At 40.0% G+C, this 15,625-nt stretch overlaps 2 protein-coding genes across 2 annotated transcripts in view; both read right to left on the bottom strand.

Annotated features, from left to right (window-relative positions):
* Positions 1–15,625, bottom strand: part of LOC128364600 (GTPase IMAP family member 8-like) — a 185,905-nt gene that overhangs the window by 31,337 nt on the left and 138,943 nt on the right. The window lies entirely within an intron of this gene.
* The window catches only part of LOC128364193 (uncharacterized), a 39,909-nt gene continuing 27,710 nt past the window's right edge, over positions 3,427–15,625 (bottom strand). Inside the window, exons 6-11 of the mRNA XM_053324731.1 lie at positions 9,937–9,996; positions 9,151–9,777; positions 9,006–9,044; positions 5,525–6,700; positions 4,562–5,396; positions 3,427–4,228 (exon numbers count right to left, since the gene is read on the bottom strand). Coding sequence (XP_053180706.1) covers positions 3,427–4,228; positions 4,562–5,396; positions 5,525–6,700; positions 9,006–9,044; positions 9,151–9,777; positions 9,937–9,996 — 3,539 coding nt within the window. The remainder of the gene's footprint in view (positions 4,229–4,561; positions 5,397–5,524; positions 6,701–9,005; positions 9,045–9,150; positions 9,778–9,936; positions 9,997–15,625) is intronic.

Below are 15,625 nucleotides of genomic sequence, written 5' to 3' on the forward strand. Positions count from 1 at the left end.
TTTTGACACAATAAAGACAATAAAGAGTTAAATGTGTTTTCTACTGCAGCAGCTTCAGGTTCAGCTGTGTTAGAGTGACACCTGCTGGTCACAACATGCAGCCACAACTCTATCTGTCTATCTATCTATCTATCTATCTATCTATCTATCTATCTATCTATCTATCTATCACTCTATCCTTCCTACCTGCCGATGCTGTGGGCCGTCAGCAGGTGAAGCAGCTCGCAGGTTTTCGTTCTCACTGATGAATCTTCGTCCTTAAATAAAACCTCCAGCTGCTCCACAAAACCTGCAGCAACACAAGAAGAGTATGTCAAGTCACATTTATTCACAAAGCACATTTAAACCAAACAGTTTAAACAAAACTAAATAAATAGAAACTGTGATTTACTTTTACTGTAATACTGCATACTACATCACTATAATACTGCAGTACTTTTACTGTAATACTGCATACTACATCACTATAATACTGCAGTACTTTTACTGTAATACTGCATACTACATCACTATAATACTGCAGTACTTTTACTGTAATACTGCATACTACATCACTATAATACTGCAGTACTTTTACTGTAATACTGCATACTACATCACTCATAATACTGCAGTACTTTTACTGTAATACTGCATACTACATCACTATAATACTGCAGTACTTTTACTGTAATACTGCATACTACATCACTATAATACTGCAGTACTTTTACTGTAATACTGCATACTACATCACTATAATACTGCAGTACTTTTACTGTAATACTGCATACTACATCACTATAATACTGCAGTAGGATTTTTCATGTAGGACTTGTAATGTAGTATTTGTACATATCTGTATTGGTACTTTTACTGCATTAAAGTATCTGAGTACTTCTCCCTGTGTATATTTGCTTGATGCCAGCTGTCTCACCTCCAGTCACAGCCTGGTAGAGCTTCTCCGGGTCGTGCATCAGGTCGCAGAGTGAAGCCAGAGCTCGCTGCTTCCTGTCGGCCTCCAGCTGCTGCAGCTCCCCGAACAGCTGCGGCACCGCGCGCCGCCCGAAGGCCACCGGAGCCCGGCTCGGATCTATGAGCACACCGGCCATCCGGAGCACCTGTGTGGAGCTTAGAAGCAGGTTCAACCCCGGTCACTCAGAAGCTAACCGGGATAATTAATGGAGTCAGCCGAAATGCTGGGCGGCCGTTGCTAGGTAACCGCATGTAAACAACAGGGCATGGTGATGCTGCGTTCACGGCCTCTGTCACAGTCTGGAAACCTGTTGTGAGTTCTACTGGGAAAATGACTGTGGCCGGGAAGTGCAAAACAACAATACAAAATGTGAAACACTTTTACAAAGTTTGAGACAAATTTACATTTTGGAAAACATTTTTACATATCATACAAGAAATTACATAAGCAAAACACTTTAACAAGTCCCGAAACACTGAAACAAATGACACAAACCGGAGAGGGAAAATATCAAATACCAGACGTGACGTGGAAGTGATAAAGTGAGTGGTGACAGTCTGTACACCAGTATGTTTACTCAGCTGTTTAATAACCCACACATATATACGTATACATGTCTATGAACTAAGCTAGCTGCTACTGTCATGCTGTGAACAACACTGAACTGACTCTTCTTCTCTCGACATTTTCACAACTAATCTCTTACTGACTCTACAGCACCACCTGGTGGCGGAATTTATACAACGCTTAACTCATGAATGAACCAACTGCAATGCAAATTAAACCATTAAATGAACTAAATTACACACACAAAATACAAACATAGACGTTTTTGGTTAACATACGTAAAGACAGAGATCACAGTAGGTTTTATTTAACCCTGTCGAAGAAAACATACATTACATAACAAAACAAATGCATTTCTCATAAACTCCTGGGGCTGCTGACAACAGTTAATGTTGAACGCAAAAAATGTGCTTCTCTAAGATAAACTTGTGGGGTTTTTGTGAGTAATTTAATTCATTTAATTAATTAATTTGCATTGCAGTTGGTTTATGGTTCAGCTGTGATAGAGTGACACCTGCTGGTCACAACATGCAGCTGCACCGGCTCTGTGTCTACCTCTGTAGCCGCTTACTGACGGAGCAACTCTGTCCCTGTTCAGTGTCCGGACCTTTAACACAGAACAGTGAGGAGGAATAAAGTAGAAACCGGAGAGCAGCGACGAGAAATGACGGCAGACTAGAGGCATTTCTCATAAACTCCATATAATAATTATTAAATTTTTAGTTTAAATGTTATTTATTAATATTTTTCAGGATTTAGGTTTTTAACACTGTGTAAGTATAGCAGGAATATCAGGAGTTACTTGGATGATATGATGAATGAAATAGAGAAATAAATGTAGAGGTGGATGAAGAGGAGAGTCAGATTAAACAAACTTCCTTCCACAGTGTCTCCTGTGCAGGTAGAAACAAACCTGTCAGCTCTGTTCTGCTTCATCAGTTTATCTGTGTGAAGAGTCTGTTTGACTTCAGCATTAAACATCAGTCCACACTGAACTACAGAGAAAACTCTTTATTCATCTTTCTGCAACAATTAACAAACACAACAAAGATCAAATACACAAAAGATTATCTGAGATTAATATGAATTATATTTTAAGGTTTGTTAAAAATCAGTTTTTTAATTGACATCCAACAAAAAGCAAAGTGTTCATTGTGTATAATAATATTCTGATTTATCTGATTAGCAGTTTAAATGATATTCATACTTGTTTAATATTTGCTGTCATATTTTTAATGTCATTGATGTTACACACACACATGTTCTTCATATTCAAAAGAAAAAGATAATTTTAATCACCAAGCAGACCTTTCAGCTGCTGAACTTCTAAATAATCACACAACAATAAAGGAAAAGAATAAAACACAATAATGCAATAATTGGTAATAAACAGTAAAAAAGAAACAATATAACACAACATGTATATTTAGTACAGATGGAAACTGCAGTTTATAACACCTACCCTCTTATTTAAAACAAAAACAACAACAAAACAAACAATACTTAACATATTTGGTTTCAATATTTGATTCAGATTTTTACAGACTTTACACAAACTGAAACTAAGATCCTGAATGTTGCAGATTCAGCAGTTATCACTGATTCAGACCTGCAGCAGTTTTATACAGAATATTTTACAGAGTTGTTTAGATATTAAAAGTCTGATGTATCACAGACTAAAATCAACATCTTCAGCATTTAGAATTACTTAATAATATTGACTAACTATTTACCAAGGGGAAATTGTGAAATATGTCTTTGACTAAAAAGAGAACTGAGAATAGAGAGAGGAATTTCACTCTTCCAGCGACTGAGATGTGGGTGTGTGAGGATTAGATGGAAAGAGATGTCGTCTTAAATTTGAATCTTTCCTTTTTTATTTCAGGTTGGGTGATGCATCTCAGCTATGATATACTGCACATGGAATCATCATCCACAAGTTTCTGTATCAATTCACTTCTTTGTCCTTCGTGTTTTTTCTGCAGATTTTCTTTTTCACCTTCATTTGTCTCCTTTTCCATTTCCTTTTCCTGTGCATCCAGTAAGTTGCGGATGCTTCTCAGATGCCACATGTTCAACGTTTTCACCAAGTTACAGATTTCTGTTTGATGTTTTTTCTTCTGTTCTTTTTCATTCTTGGCTTTTAGTGCCTGTAACACATTATACTTCTTATCTTTGTCTTTCAGTTCTTCCTCATGATCTTTCTTCTGAGCTTCAAATTCTTTCCTGTGTTTCTCTTTGAATTCATTGAACTCTTCAGCTTTCTTTCTGGCTTCATCTTCATTTCTCTTCTTTACATTCTCCAGTTCTTTATTATATTTTTCTTCTAATTCTTTTCTCTCTTTCTCCTCTTCTTCTCTTCTGATCTGATCTTCTTCTTTTCTTTTCTTTTGATCTTCTTCTTTTTCCTTCTTATATTCTTGTTGGAGCTTTTTTATTCTTCTCTGTTCCTCCTCTCGTCTCTGTTCATCTTCTTGCTTTCTTTTCTCAGACATTTCTTTTTGTTTCTTCTCCCAGTCCTCTCGCTCTTTTCTCATCTCTTCTCTGCTCTCCATCAGCTTTTTGTCAATGATTTCTTTTTCTTCTGATTCCAACTTCATCTTTTTCTCCAAAGCTGCAAGTTCCTGTTCCCACTTCTGTCGCTGAATTTCTTCCTGTTCTCTCCTCTTCTTGTCTTCTTCTTCTCTCTCTTCCTGTTCTTTCTTTCTCTGTACTCGCTCTTTCTGAATCTTTTCCTCCTTCTCCTGTTCATACTCTTCTTGGAGCTTTTTCATTCTTTTCTGTTCCTCCTCTCGTCTCTGTTCATCTTCTTTCTTTCGTTTCTCACACATTTCTTTTTGTTTCTTCTCCCAGTCCTCTCGTTCTTTTCTCATCTCTTCTCTGTTCTCCATCAGCTTTTTATCAATGATTTCTTTTTCTTCTGCTTCTGTCTTCATCTTTTTCTCTAAAGCTGCAAGTTTCTGTTCCCACTTCAGTCGCTGAATTTCTTCCTGTTCTCTTCTCTTCTTGTCTTCTTCTTCTCCTTTTTCCTGTGCTTGCTTTCTCTCTTCTCTTTCTTTCTGAATCTTTTCCTCCTTTTCCTGAAGTTGTTTCTCTCTCAGTTCTCTCTCCTGTTCAATCTGTTTTTCTATTTGTCTTTTCGTTGCCTCAATTTCTTCTTCATGTTTTCTTTTAAGTTTCTCCCTCTCTCTCTTCATCTCTTCTTCCTTATCCATCAGGATCTTCTCCATTTCCTTCTTTATTGATGCTTCCGCCTCTTCCAGCATCTCATTGGTGAAGCAGGTGCCACCATTGTCCTTCACCATGGAGTCAATCTTGTTTATCAGCTCACTGACTTGTGTGCGGTTTTGTTTATCTTTATTATTAAACACATGGTATCTTCCTCCACAGTCAGCAATCAGCTTCTTAAAGGAATCATCACATTGTTTAATGTATTCTTCAATGGACTTTTCATCCTCCAGTTCATCTCCTCTTGTGAAAAGAATGATGGTGAACTTCTCTGAATCATTTCCAAAACCTTCCTTGATGAGTTTTAATGTCTGCTTCTCTTCTTTTGTGAGTCTGCCAATCTGTAACACCAACAGGAAGACATGTGGTCCTGGAGCCAGAAGACTGATGCATTTCACCATCTCCTCATTAACCTCTTCATGGGACAAAGTGGTGTCAAACAGACCAAGAGTGTCGACCACGACGACACGACGACTGTCCACTTCACTCTGTGCTTTCTGACACTGTTTGGTGACTGATGTTGGACTTGTTTCAGCTTTAAACTCTTTTCTTCCCAGAATGGTGTTTCCTGAAGAGCTCTTTCCACTACCAGTCTTCCCTATCAGAGCAATCCTGAGACACTCTGAGCTCTGTTTCTCATCATCACCTGTAACATCAAAACAACTGCAGTTACTTTGAATGTTCACAGTTTCTACAGTACAGTGCTATAGATTCAATAATGCAAGACAGGACATGATTAAGGACAGAAATAAAGCTTCAATTTAAATTACTTACAAGTGATGTTGCTCCTCTTTTTCAGCTTCTCAAGCTCACATTGTTGATTCATGATATGCTTCTCTTGTTGTATGACTTTATCCATCTGGGCATGTGCAAAGGTCTCTGTTGTATAACAACATGGTTTATTTTCAGATTGTCTCATCTTCTCCACAGTATCCAACAACTCAAAGATCTGCTGCTTGGTCTTGATGTTGAGAACAACAGATCTTCCTCCACAGCTCTGACAGAGCTCCTGGATGTCTCTGTCCTTTCTTATAAAGTCATCAACAGCTGGAGCTGTAGGATCTGACTCCACAGTGAACAGAATCATGGTGAAGTCATTGACTCGAGAGCTGAATGTATTCTGGATGGTCTTTAACTCTCCCTTGTCTTCATCAGTGAGGGGATCCACAGGTAGGACCAGAATGAAGGCATGGACACCCTCAGGATCACAGAGGGAGATACACCTGAATGATTCCTCCATCACTGCCTCCTGAGGTTTTCCATACAAGGCAGGCAGCTCCACCAGAGAAACCCAACGTCCACACACCTCTCCCTGATGTTTAACACACTCTGATGAGCTGGAGACTGAATGAAGCTCTGTCTGACCTGAAATGGCCTTGGCTGCTGAAGTCTTCTCTGCTCCTCTCCTCCCACACAGAACCAGGTTTAAAGACTTTGGTCTTCTGGTCTCTTCAGTGATGGTGAGGAAGGTTTCTCTGTTTTGTTGAACAATGTTCTCAATCTTCTCCATTAACTGTTTGTGGTCATCTTCAAACATGTTGTAGTATCTTCCTCCACAGTCTTCAGTGAAACTTGTTTCTTTCTCCCTGTGTGTGATGATGACCATGGAGTGTTTAAAAGCATCTTGATCAAACAAACTCAGAATGAACTTCAGTCTTTTTTTGTCATTTTCATTGAACTCAGAAGGTTTCACTAACAGCAGCAGAACATTTGGTCCAGGGAAGCACAGATTCATGCATCTCCTCACTTCTTCTCTCACTGTCTGCTCAGACTGACTGAAGATATCTGAAGTTTTTACTACAGTCAATGGTTTTCCTCTCCACTCTCCACAAGCGGCTACACAGGAGGGATTTTTTGGGCTATGAAATTCTTCTTTCCCAGTAATGAAGTTACCAAGTTTTGTCTTTTTGTCTTCACTTTTCCCCAACAGCACAATCCTCAGTGTAGAGACTGAAAAACAAGGAGAAAAATCACATGCCCACAGTTTATACAGTGAGTGTATGAATGTATACTGTATGTTCATATGTGTTTATTGATGCATTTAATTTAATTCAATTTAATACTGCTGTGATTTTCCCATTTTTTGTCACTTGTTTGTCTCTCTTTGGTTATTCTTATGTTCACTAAAGAAAAAATAGAAACAATTATCAATATAGTCATCAGATTTTATTAAATAAAGGTTACAGTATAAAATAATTTATTCCACCATGGCAGCCTGATGTTTCTGGTGGACTTTCTACTTTTACAGCCTGTGTTTCAGATTTGTATGAAATGATTAATTTCTTCTGATTACAGTGACAGAAATCAAGAGTTCGATTTTTTTGAACACATGGCACTCTAATGTATTTCTTAGTTGTAAACACAGTCATTCGTTCTAAATGAGTGTATTTATGTATACTGTGTGTTTGTATGTGCTTATTTATGCATGCAAGTGTATGGATACATATGTTTATAATGCAACGTACAACTCTTCCTTTATAATATACAGTTATCTACTTGATATAAAGTCACTGCCTTTGATATATTATCAAATGTATATGTGTACTTACCTCTCTATGCTTTTGGTGCACTGCATTAATTTAATACACTGCTACATTATATCTAATGCATTTTTTCAGTGATTGCAGTCATTTCATTTTTAATTTAAATTTAATTTAAATTAATTTAATTTAGATTTGTATTAAACGATGAATATGAAGAAAGAAAGAAAGAAAGAAAGAAAGAAAGAAAGAAAGAAAGAAAGAAAGAAAGAAGGAAATTCCTTCTGTTTTAATGAGCAACTTAACTCAGTATTTCACAGACTGTGAAGGTCAGACAGAAACCATATTCATGTTATTTTTTTCACAGAAACTGCATCAATAATTAATTTACAGCCTTCATTGTGGTGGTAAAACCCACAAATATCACTGTAATATTTAGTGTATGTAGTATTCAATTTAATACTGAGTGAAGAGTGAAATCAGTATTTTCTATTCTGTAGAACAACATAATGTGCTAAGCTGGTGATGAAGAGACGCTGAGGCTTAAAACGAGCTGCATGAGTTTTATCTCTACCAAACAGACACTGATGCCATAATTCTCATCTCAGTTTAACAGAACATTATCTGTAAAAATATTTAATATCTACACGGTCGCCCATAAAGTTGGAATAAAATATTTTTTACCTCTTTCCATGAAGTGATTGTGAAGATGTGATTTATTCTTGATAGATAAAGTGTATATATTCTCTAAATTGTATTGATCAATCTCCTTGTACCTGGTCAATGGTGCGTACTGATTTGTATGAATAGAAAATAAAGACGATGTGTCTGAAAACAAAATTATTCCAACTTTATGAGCGACTGTGTATCAGCGTCCAGACAAACTAATATTTAGCTTTAATTCCTGAAAGATATCTGAGAGGAATCATATTGTTTTTTATAAAAGGAAATGTCCAATACTATCAAGTATTTAGTTTCTCAAGCAGCTCACTTAACCAAATTAATCTAACATACAAAGTAATAACTAGACTAAATGTGAAATGTATTATTTATAATGGTTATTATATTTTCTAAGTTATAAAAGCAGCAGGAAGTGAATTGTATTATTTAGGACTACAAGCAAACAGTCAGGAGGTGTGATAGTAAACTAGGATATCTCTAAATCTCTTTTTTCCAGTCTTCAAACAACTTTGTCACCTTTTGTGTGAAAAACTAATACAACACTCAATGTCTTCAAGGAGAAACTGTGGGAAAGTGTGCACTGTTATCACATGTATAGTTCATCATGTGGAGACTACAGAGACACAAAAGAGAGTTGTTGTAGATCAGGGAGGCAGAGTGATGCAGCTGGAGGCTACAGGCTGGACTGACAGGTTGAGTAGAGGTAGCTGAACTGATCTCTCACTCAGAAAATATTGATTAGGGATTTTATTTAACCTCTGCTGTTTTAAACTAGTGGTACACATGTGTCTTAAATAAGTCAGTGAACAGATTATTTTAGGAACATCTCCAGCTGGAGGACAAAGCTCAGCTGTTACACTAACAAGGAGAATTTGAGATTCAATCAGATGGATGCAGTCGATGCCGTTTCAAATAAAACATTATAATAATAACACAGTATTAAGGCTGAATGTAATTTACTTACACTGGTTGTCTGTACATTCAGGTGGTGATGGAGTGTTTGATGTGACAAAGACAAAAACATCAATTACAGAGCATCAACTTCATCTTATAGATGTCTAATACACATGATAACAATTAGTAAGTTTACTCACTGTTGAAGATGTTTTTCGCTGGATCCAAGAGAGATTTCCCTGTAAAAAAAGAAAAATTGTAAACCAAAATAACTCTTAACTTATTGTTCAAACTTCATCACAGATCATTTGTATTCATCACAGTATAAAATGTTCCTGAACTCACCAGGAGCTCTCATAGGACCAAAGTTGGTCCTGATGCTTCCATGACCACGCGGTAAATCAGGTGTTGTGTCTTTAAATGCTTCACAGCTCACATGATCTCCATTGTTTTCATTCACAATTTGGTCCATGATCTTTAACAGCTCTGGACGTTTAAGGTTCTTCTGCCAAAATAACTTGGATCTACATTTTCTGATCATGTCTCCTAACTGTGGATGTTTCTCATATTTCTTCATCAAACCTGAACTCTCCTCTCTTTGTGTTGATATCAGAATCAGTGAATGATCAAATGATTGATCACTGAAGAGTTCAAGGATCGATTGTAGTCTCTTCTTGTGTTGCTCAGTGAAGTTTTCAGGCTGTAGAACCAGCAGGAACATATGAGGTCCAGGATCAGAGAGTCTCACACAGGTTTCTACATGTTCTGTCAGTTTGTGTTGTGAGATGTTTGGATGCAGCAGATCTGGGGTGTTGATGAGAACTATTTCTTTCTTATTCAACTGTCCACTGACTCTAAAACAGTCATCTAATTTTTCCTCAGTGTTGAACACAGTTTCTCTCAGTATGAAGTTCCCCACTGAACTCCTCTCAGACCAGCTGTTCCCCAGCAGAACAACCCTCAGCTCAGACACTGAAATGAAAAGTGATTTCAATCTTATTATTTTAGTAATATCTTCTCTCAGTCTTTTAAATATGGTATTTGGTTTCTTAAATAATTTGCCTGAAATGAAATGAAACACTTAATTCAATTTTGATAAACACTGAAACAATTCTGTTCAGTCAGACTCACCTGAAGGTGGCAGATATCCAACACTGCTTCTGCGCTCCCTGGATGGTACATCCTCTCTGACTGCAATGATACAGAAATATACAAATTAATTCTTTATTTTATTCACATCAATTAATGGGTCTGCTGGGGGTACTAACAAATGGATCATTAAAAAACGCAGTGATTACAGTTGTCTTCTGGTCTGAAAGATATTTTCATCAAGATTACATATTCTACAAAACCAACTAAACTCTAATCATGCCTTTAATATATAAACCTATATATGACCTGGATTAGCTACACTTCTCTGCTACTGAACAAGTTCAAGTTAGTTATTGTGCCAAACACCTTAGAAACACATCAATGATCTAATTAATCTGTAAAGCATTACTCTGGCCTCCAGCACCACTGTAAAAAATCTAAGAGTTGTATTTGTCCTTCAATTCCCACATAAAACACATTTCAAAAATCAGAAACATAAAGATGTAGAAAACTAGTCCATGCATGGTTAGTTTTAGGCTAAATTACTGCAATTCATTATTACTAGGCTTAAAACATATAGGCCTAGACTGCCAGAATTGATGGCCTCATAAAAGATGTCAGATATAAAAACAATATAAAGTTTTCTTAACCTGTTCATCAGTAGAGCCCCCACAGACAGGGGCAAGACTGTCTATAAATAAACATATCACAGGGCATTTTAATAAGAAATTCAACAATGGGTTAAGCATAGCTCAGCGGGTAGAGCACCCGCCCCATGTGTTGAGGCTATAGTCCTCATTGCAGGCGACCCCGGTTGGAATCCCGCGCCCAGCGATCTTATCCTGCATGTCATTCCCGCTCTCTTTGCCTCCTGTTTCCTGTCTATCTCTACTGTCCTGTACATTAAAGGCAAAAAAGCAGTAAAAATATACTTTTTTAAAAAAAGCAGAAATTCAAGAACATAGACACATGGCATGCTTTTTTGTTCAGAAGAAGCTTGTCTAGTAAGCTAGCATAGACATTTCTTGCTAAACTAAACAGAAGTCGAACACCACGCTCCTAACTGAGGGAGTAGCAAAAAGCAGATTCCTGGGGATTAAGAGGTTAATCAGACACTGACAATTTGTGAAATGTCAACAATACTAAACTGGCTGCTTTCAAACCCATATCTGACAATCTCAACAAATTCAAAACCTCCATTGATTATTTTACCACCAAATCTGACTATTTGGAAAGCCAATTTCAATTAAATATTATAATTGATACAGTTCCACATGGAAATGTAGAAACCTAGGAACTCCCTTCTGATCACTACAAATTTGATCCAGAAATTATAGAAACTGAAAAGCACACAGAACATGGAAATATGATGCAGGGGGGCGGCCTAGATCAACTGAGGTGAAACTATTCTGATTCAAAGACAGAGAAGATGCCTGAAGGCTTGATCATATTAATCCTCTTCAGGTTTTAATGAATGGCAGCTTGATGAATCAAGCTGAGGTCATATCAATGCCAGAATAATACATCCTGTGTTCTGTGTAAATAGGTTATAGTATGCTTTTTATAATCAGGATTAAATACTGAATGAATGATGATGATGAAAAGTAAGAAGCTGGAAATTAGATCCTCAGAGTAGCTGTGATGAATCTGATTGGCTGATACACCAGCCCTCCCCAGGGAGAAAAACCAGCTGCACCCATCTGAAACCGGCTTTGCTTGACTTGACTTGTTATGTATTGTTTCAGGTTTTGCTCATCTTTTCTTTTCTTCACCTCACACATTCTTAACTTAGTCAAATTATCTTATTCTTTTAAACTTTAGTTATTCTTTAGTTATTCTTTATCAAAGTAATCTTGTAACTTTCGCCAGCAACGTACAGAGAAAAGGCCCTTTAAGTAAACACGTCATTAAGTTTTGCATTAAGCCTGTTTGACATTTTTGATGATTTTGACGTGTGACGCTGAGATCTCTCCAGAAAGTTATTAAACAGTGAACTAGTTAAATTGGACTTTTTCCTCCATCTTTCATCAACCTGCGAGAGCTTTTGGGCAGACAAAGGTCTGTCAACCCTACGACTCATCATAATTGAGAGGAACAAAGACAACCAGCAGACCAGGCAGTCTGACAGAAGGCCAGCTGACCCGGACCACTTAATTATTATGATTTACCCCTCTCTGAGCTACTACCTTATTGTGGCGGAGGGGTTTGTGTGTCCCAATGACCCCAGGAGGGGCTTTTATGCCCCTGACAACTGAGAGGCGTCGGGCGGGGGTGCCCCCCGGCTTGGTGCCTGTACGTTGGAATGTACGTTGGAGGGTAGCCTCCCTCTGCCTTGGGGTGGAGGGACGCATCCTGACTGTTGTTTGTGCCTATGGTCCAAACAGCAGCTCAGAGTATCCACCCCTCTTGGACTCCTTGGAGGGGCTGCCGGAAAGCACTCCCCCTGGGGATTCCCTCTTTCTGCTGGGGGACTTCAACGCTCATGTTGGCAACGACAGTGAGACCTGGAGGGGTGTGACTGGGAGGAACGGCCCCCCCGATCTGAACCCGAGCGGTGTTCTGTTGTCAGAGGTGGTCCTGGCTAGTTTTGCGCCCTGGGCGGACCAACAACCACCCCGCCCCTCCCCAACACAAGCACAATATTGAACTATCTCTGTTATTTTATTACATATGTTATTAAATACAAAAGTTAACAAGACTAGAGAAAGAAATTAAGATAAATAAATGACATGTAGTATGTTAACACCAATGTAAAATAAATCCTTCACCACACAAAAATAAGGTGAATAAATGAAATATATTATTATAAATATATTATTTTTTGCATTTTATTTATTTATTGCATTTTCACATAACCCAATAACTTACATGTAGCTATAACAGGTCTGTATTAATGTTATAAATGTATTATTATTTATTTGGAAGCAGCAGTTTGTGTTGTGTGGCCTGGGATCATAATCATCACAGGTCAGTCCCCCCCCCCCCCCCCCCCCCCCCGCTTTTCCTCTGAGTGTGAGACTCACTCACAACCTGCTCACAGCCTCTGCAGTCGCAAGTTGATCCCCCGCCCCCTCCCCTTTGCTTTTTCTTCTGACACACACAACCTGTATACATGACTCTCAGCAGCAAGTTGACGTGATAGTAGGGGCGCCTCATCGCACACTACACCAACTTGATGTGGAAATGAGCGGTATTAGTCTAGAAAACTGGCGATTTTGATTTTGAGGACGCACTTTTTTAATTTTTTCGAGCGTTGTGCGCCCCCAAATAGATTGCGCCCTGGGCGGTTGCCCACTTTGCCCATAGCAAAAACCGCCACTGTCTGTTGTTGGACTTCTGTGCTCGTCACAGATTGTCCATAACGAACACCATGTTCAAGCATAAGGGTGTCCATATGTGCACTTGGCACCAGGACACCCTAGGCCGCAGTTCGATGATTGACTTTGTAGTCGTGTCGGCGAACTTGCGGCTGCATGTCTTGAACACTCGCGTGAAGAGAGGGGCGGAGCTGTCAACTGATCACCACCTGGTGGTGAGTTGGCTACGATGGTGGGGGAGGATGCCGGTCAGACCTGCCAGACCCAAACGTATTGTGAGGGTCTGCTGGGAACATCTGGCAGAGTTTCAACTCCCACCTCTGGGACAGCTTCGACCATGTACCGGGGGAGGCGGGGGACATTGAGTCCGAGTGGGCCATGTTCCGTGCTTCCATTGTTCAGGCAGCCGACCGGAGCTGTGGCCGCAAGGTGGTCGGTGCCTGCCGTGGCGGCAATCCCCAAATCCCCTGGTGGACAGCGGCGGTGAGGGATACCGTCAAGCTGAAGAAGGAGTCCTATAGGACCTTATTGGCATGTGGGACTCCGGAGGCAGCAGGCAGGTACCGGCAGGCCAAGCGGAGTGCAGCTACGGCGGTCACTGAGGCAAGAACCAGGACATGGGAGGAGTTTGGTGAGGCCATGGAAAACGACTTCCGGACAGCATCGAAGAGGTTCTGGACCACCATCTGGCGTCTCAGGAGGGGGAAGCAGTGCATCGTCAACACTGTGTACGGTGGGGACGGTGTGCTGCTGACCTCGACTCGGGATGTTGTGGATCGGTGGAAGGAATACTTCGAAGACCTCCTCAATCCCACCGACACACCTTCCTGTAAGGAAGCAGGGCCTGGGGACTCGGGTATGGGCTCGCCTATCTCTGGGGCTGAGGTCGCCGAGGTGGTCAAAAAGTTCCTCGGTGGCAGGGCCCCGGGGGTGGATGAGATCCGCCCCGATTTCCTTAAGACCCTGGATGTTGTGGGGCTGTCATGGTTGACATGACTCTGCAACATCGCATGGACATCGGGGGCAGTCAAGGTGTTGAGGTGGTCCGTTTTGGTGACCTCAAGATTGGGTCACTGCTTTTTGTAGATGATGTGGTCCTGTTGGCCTCATCAGACCGTGACCTCCAACTCTCACTGGATCGGTTCGCTGCAGAGTGTGAAGCGGCTGGGATGAGAATCCCCAGAAAAGGGTGGAGTGCACTCTTCGGGTCGGGGATGAGATCCTGCCCCAAGTGGAGGAGTTCAAGTACCTCGGGGTCTTGTTCACGAGTGAAGGAAGGATGGAGCGGGAGATCGACAGGCGGATCGGTGCGGCGTCTGCAGTAATGCGGACTCTGCACAGATCCGTTGTGGTGAAGAGAGAGCTGAGCCGAAAGGCAAAGCTCTCGATTTACCAGTCGATCTTGGTTCCTACCCTCACCTCTGGTCATGAGCTTTAGGTAGTGACCGAAAGAACAAGATCGCGGGTACATGGCTCGGCTCTCCCTTAGAGAGCCCAGCTTAGGCTGCTGCTAGGCCTGTCGCGATATTCAATAAATCAATTAATCGCATGATAATTAAAATTAGCTCGATAATTTTTCTGGCCGCGATAAATGCCATTTGCATGCTTGTTTGTTTTCCTCGTCTCTCTCTCTCTCTCTCTCTCTCTCTCTCTCTCGGGTCCTGAGTGAACCTTCATGTCAGTCACTTGTCAGTCGCATGGTGTATGGGGAGGCAGGACTCCTGGCGTAGCCTACCACAGAGTGCAGCTGAGAAGTATACCGGTAGGCACTAGGCAGAGAGAAAGCTAGTTGCCAGTTCGAGTACGGCTAATAAAATATTTAAAGAGTTTTTATTTTTTATTTCGTAGTAGCCTATAGACCTGTAGAATAACCGGTAGTAGGGTTGGTCCGATCGGCGGGTGTCCATCGTCGATTGCACGCATTACTCCCAATCCGACCATTTTTTGTGTATTATTTTGTCATTATTAAGGCAAAAGAACTCAATTTATGTCCATGGACATTATAATGAATAGGATATAGGCTTAATATTAGATTGCATCCAGCGTGCTGCGTGGACTTCATTACATCTGCTGCACCGCTGCTACCACTATTATGAAACGCTAAGTTTATTGTCTGTGGCTGTGACCCTCATAAAAATAATATTTTACAAATCTGCATTATATAAACTAACAAAATTCGATAAAGTAAGTCATTTGGCGACTTCTAAGTCATTAAACTAAGTCTTACTTTTACTGGAGTAATTACCTCGTGCGCACCTGTCATTGTAAGGTAAAACTTACCTACTGAGTGAACTCTCCCGTTCTCTCCTATGAACTAGTTGGACGACAACGTGTATCAAACATGAAGTAAGTGGAAAAAATAATGAATTACGTAACAACATTGTATTAGATGAAAATTATCTCAGAACAAC

This window comes from Scomber japonicus, chromosome 9 (genome assembly GCF_027409825.1).
Source record: "Scomber japonicus isolate fScoJap1 chromosome 9, fScoJap1.pri, whole genome shotgun sequence".
Taxonomy (NCBI): domain Eukaryota; kingdom Metazoa; phylum Chordata; class Actinopteri; order Scombriformes; family Scombridae; genus Scomber; species Scomber japonicus.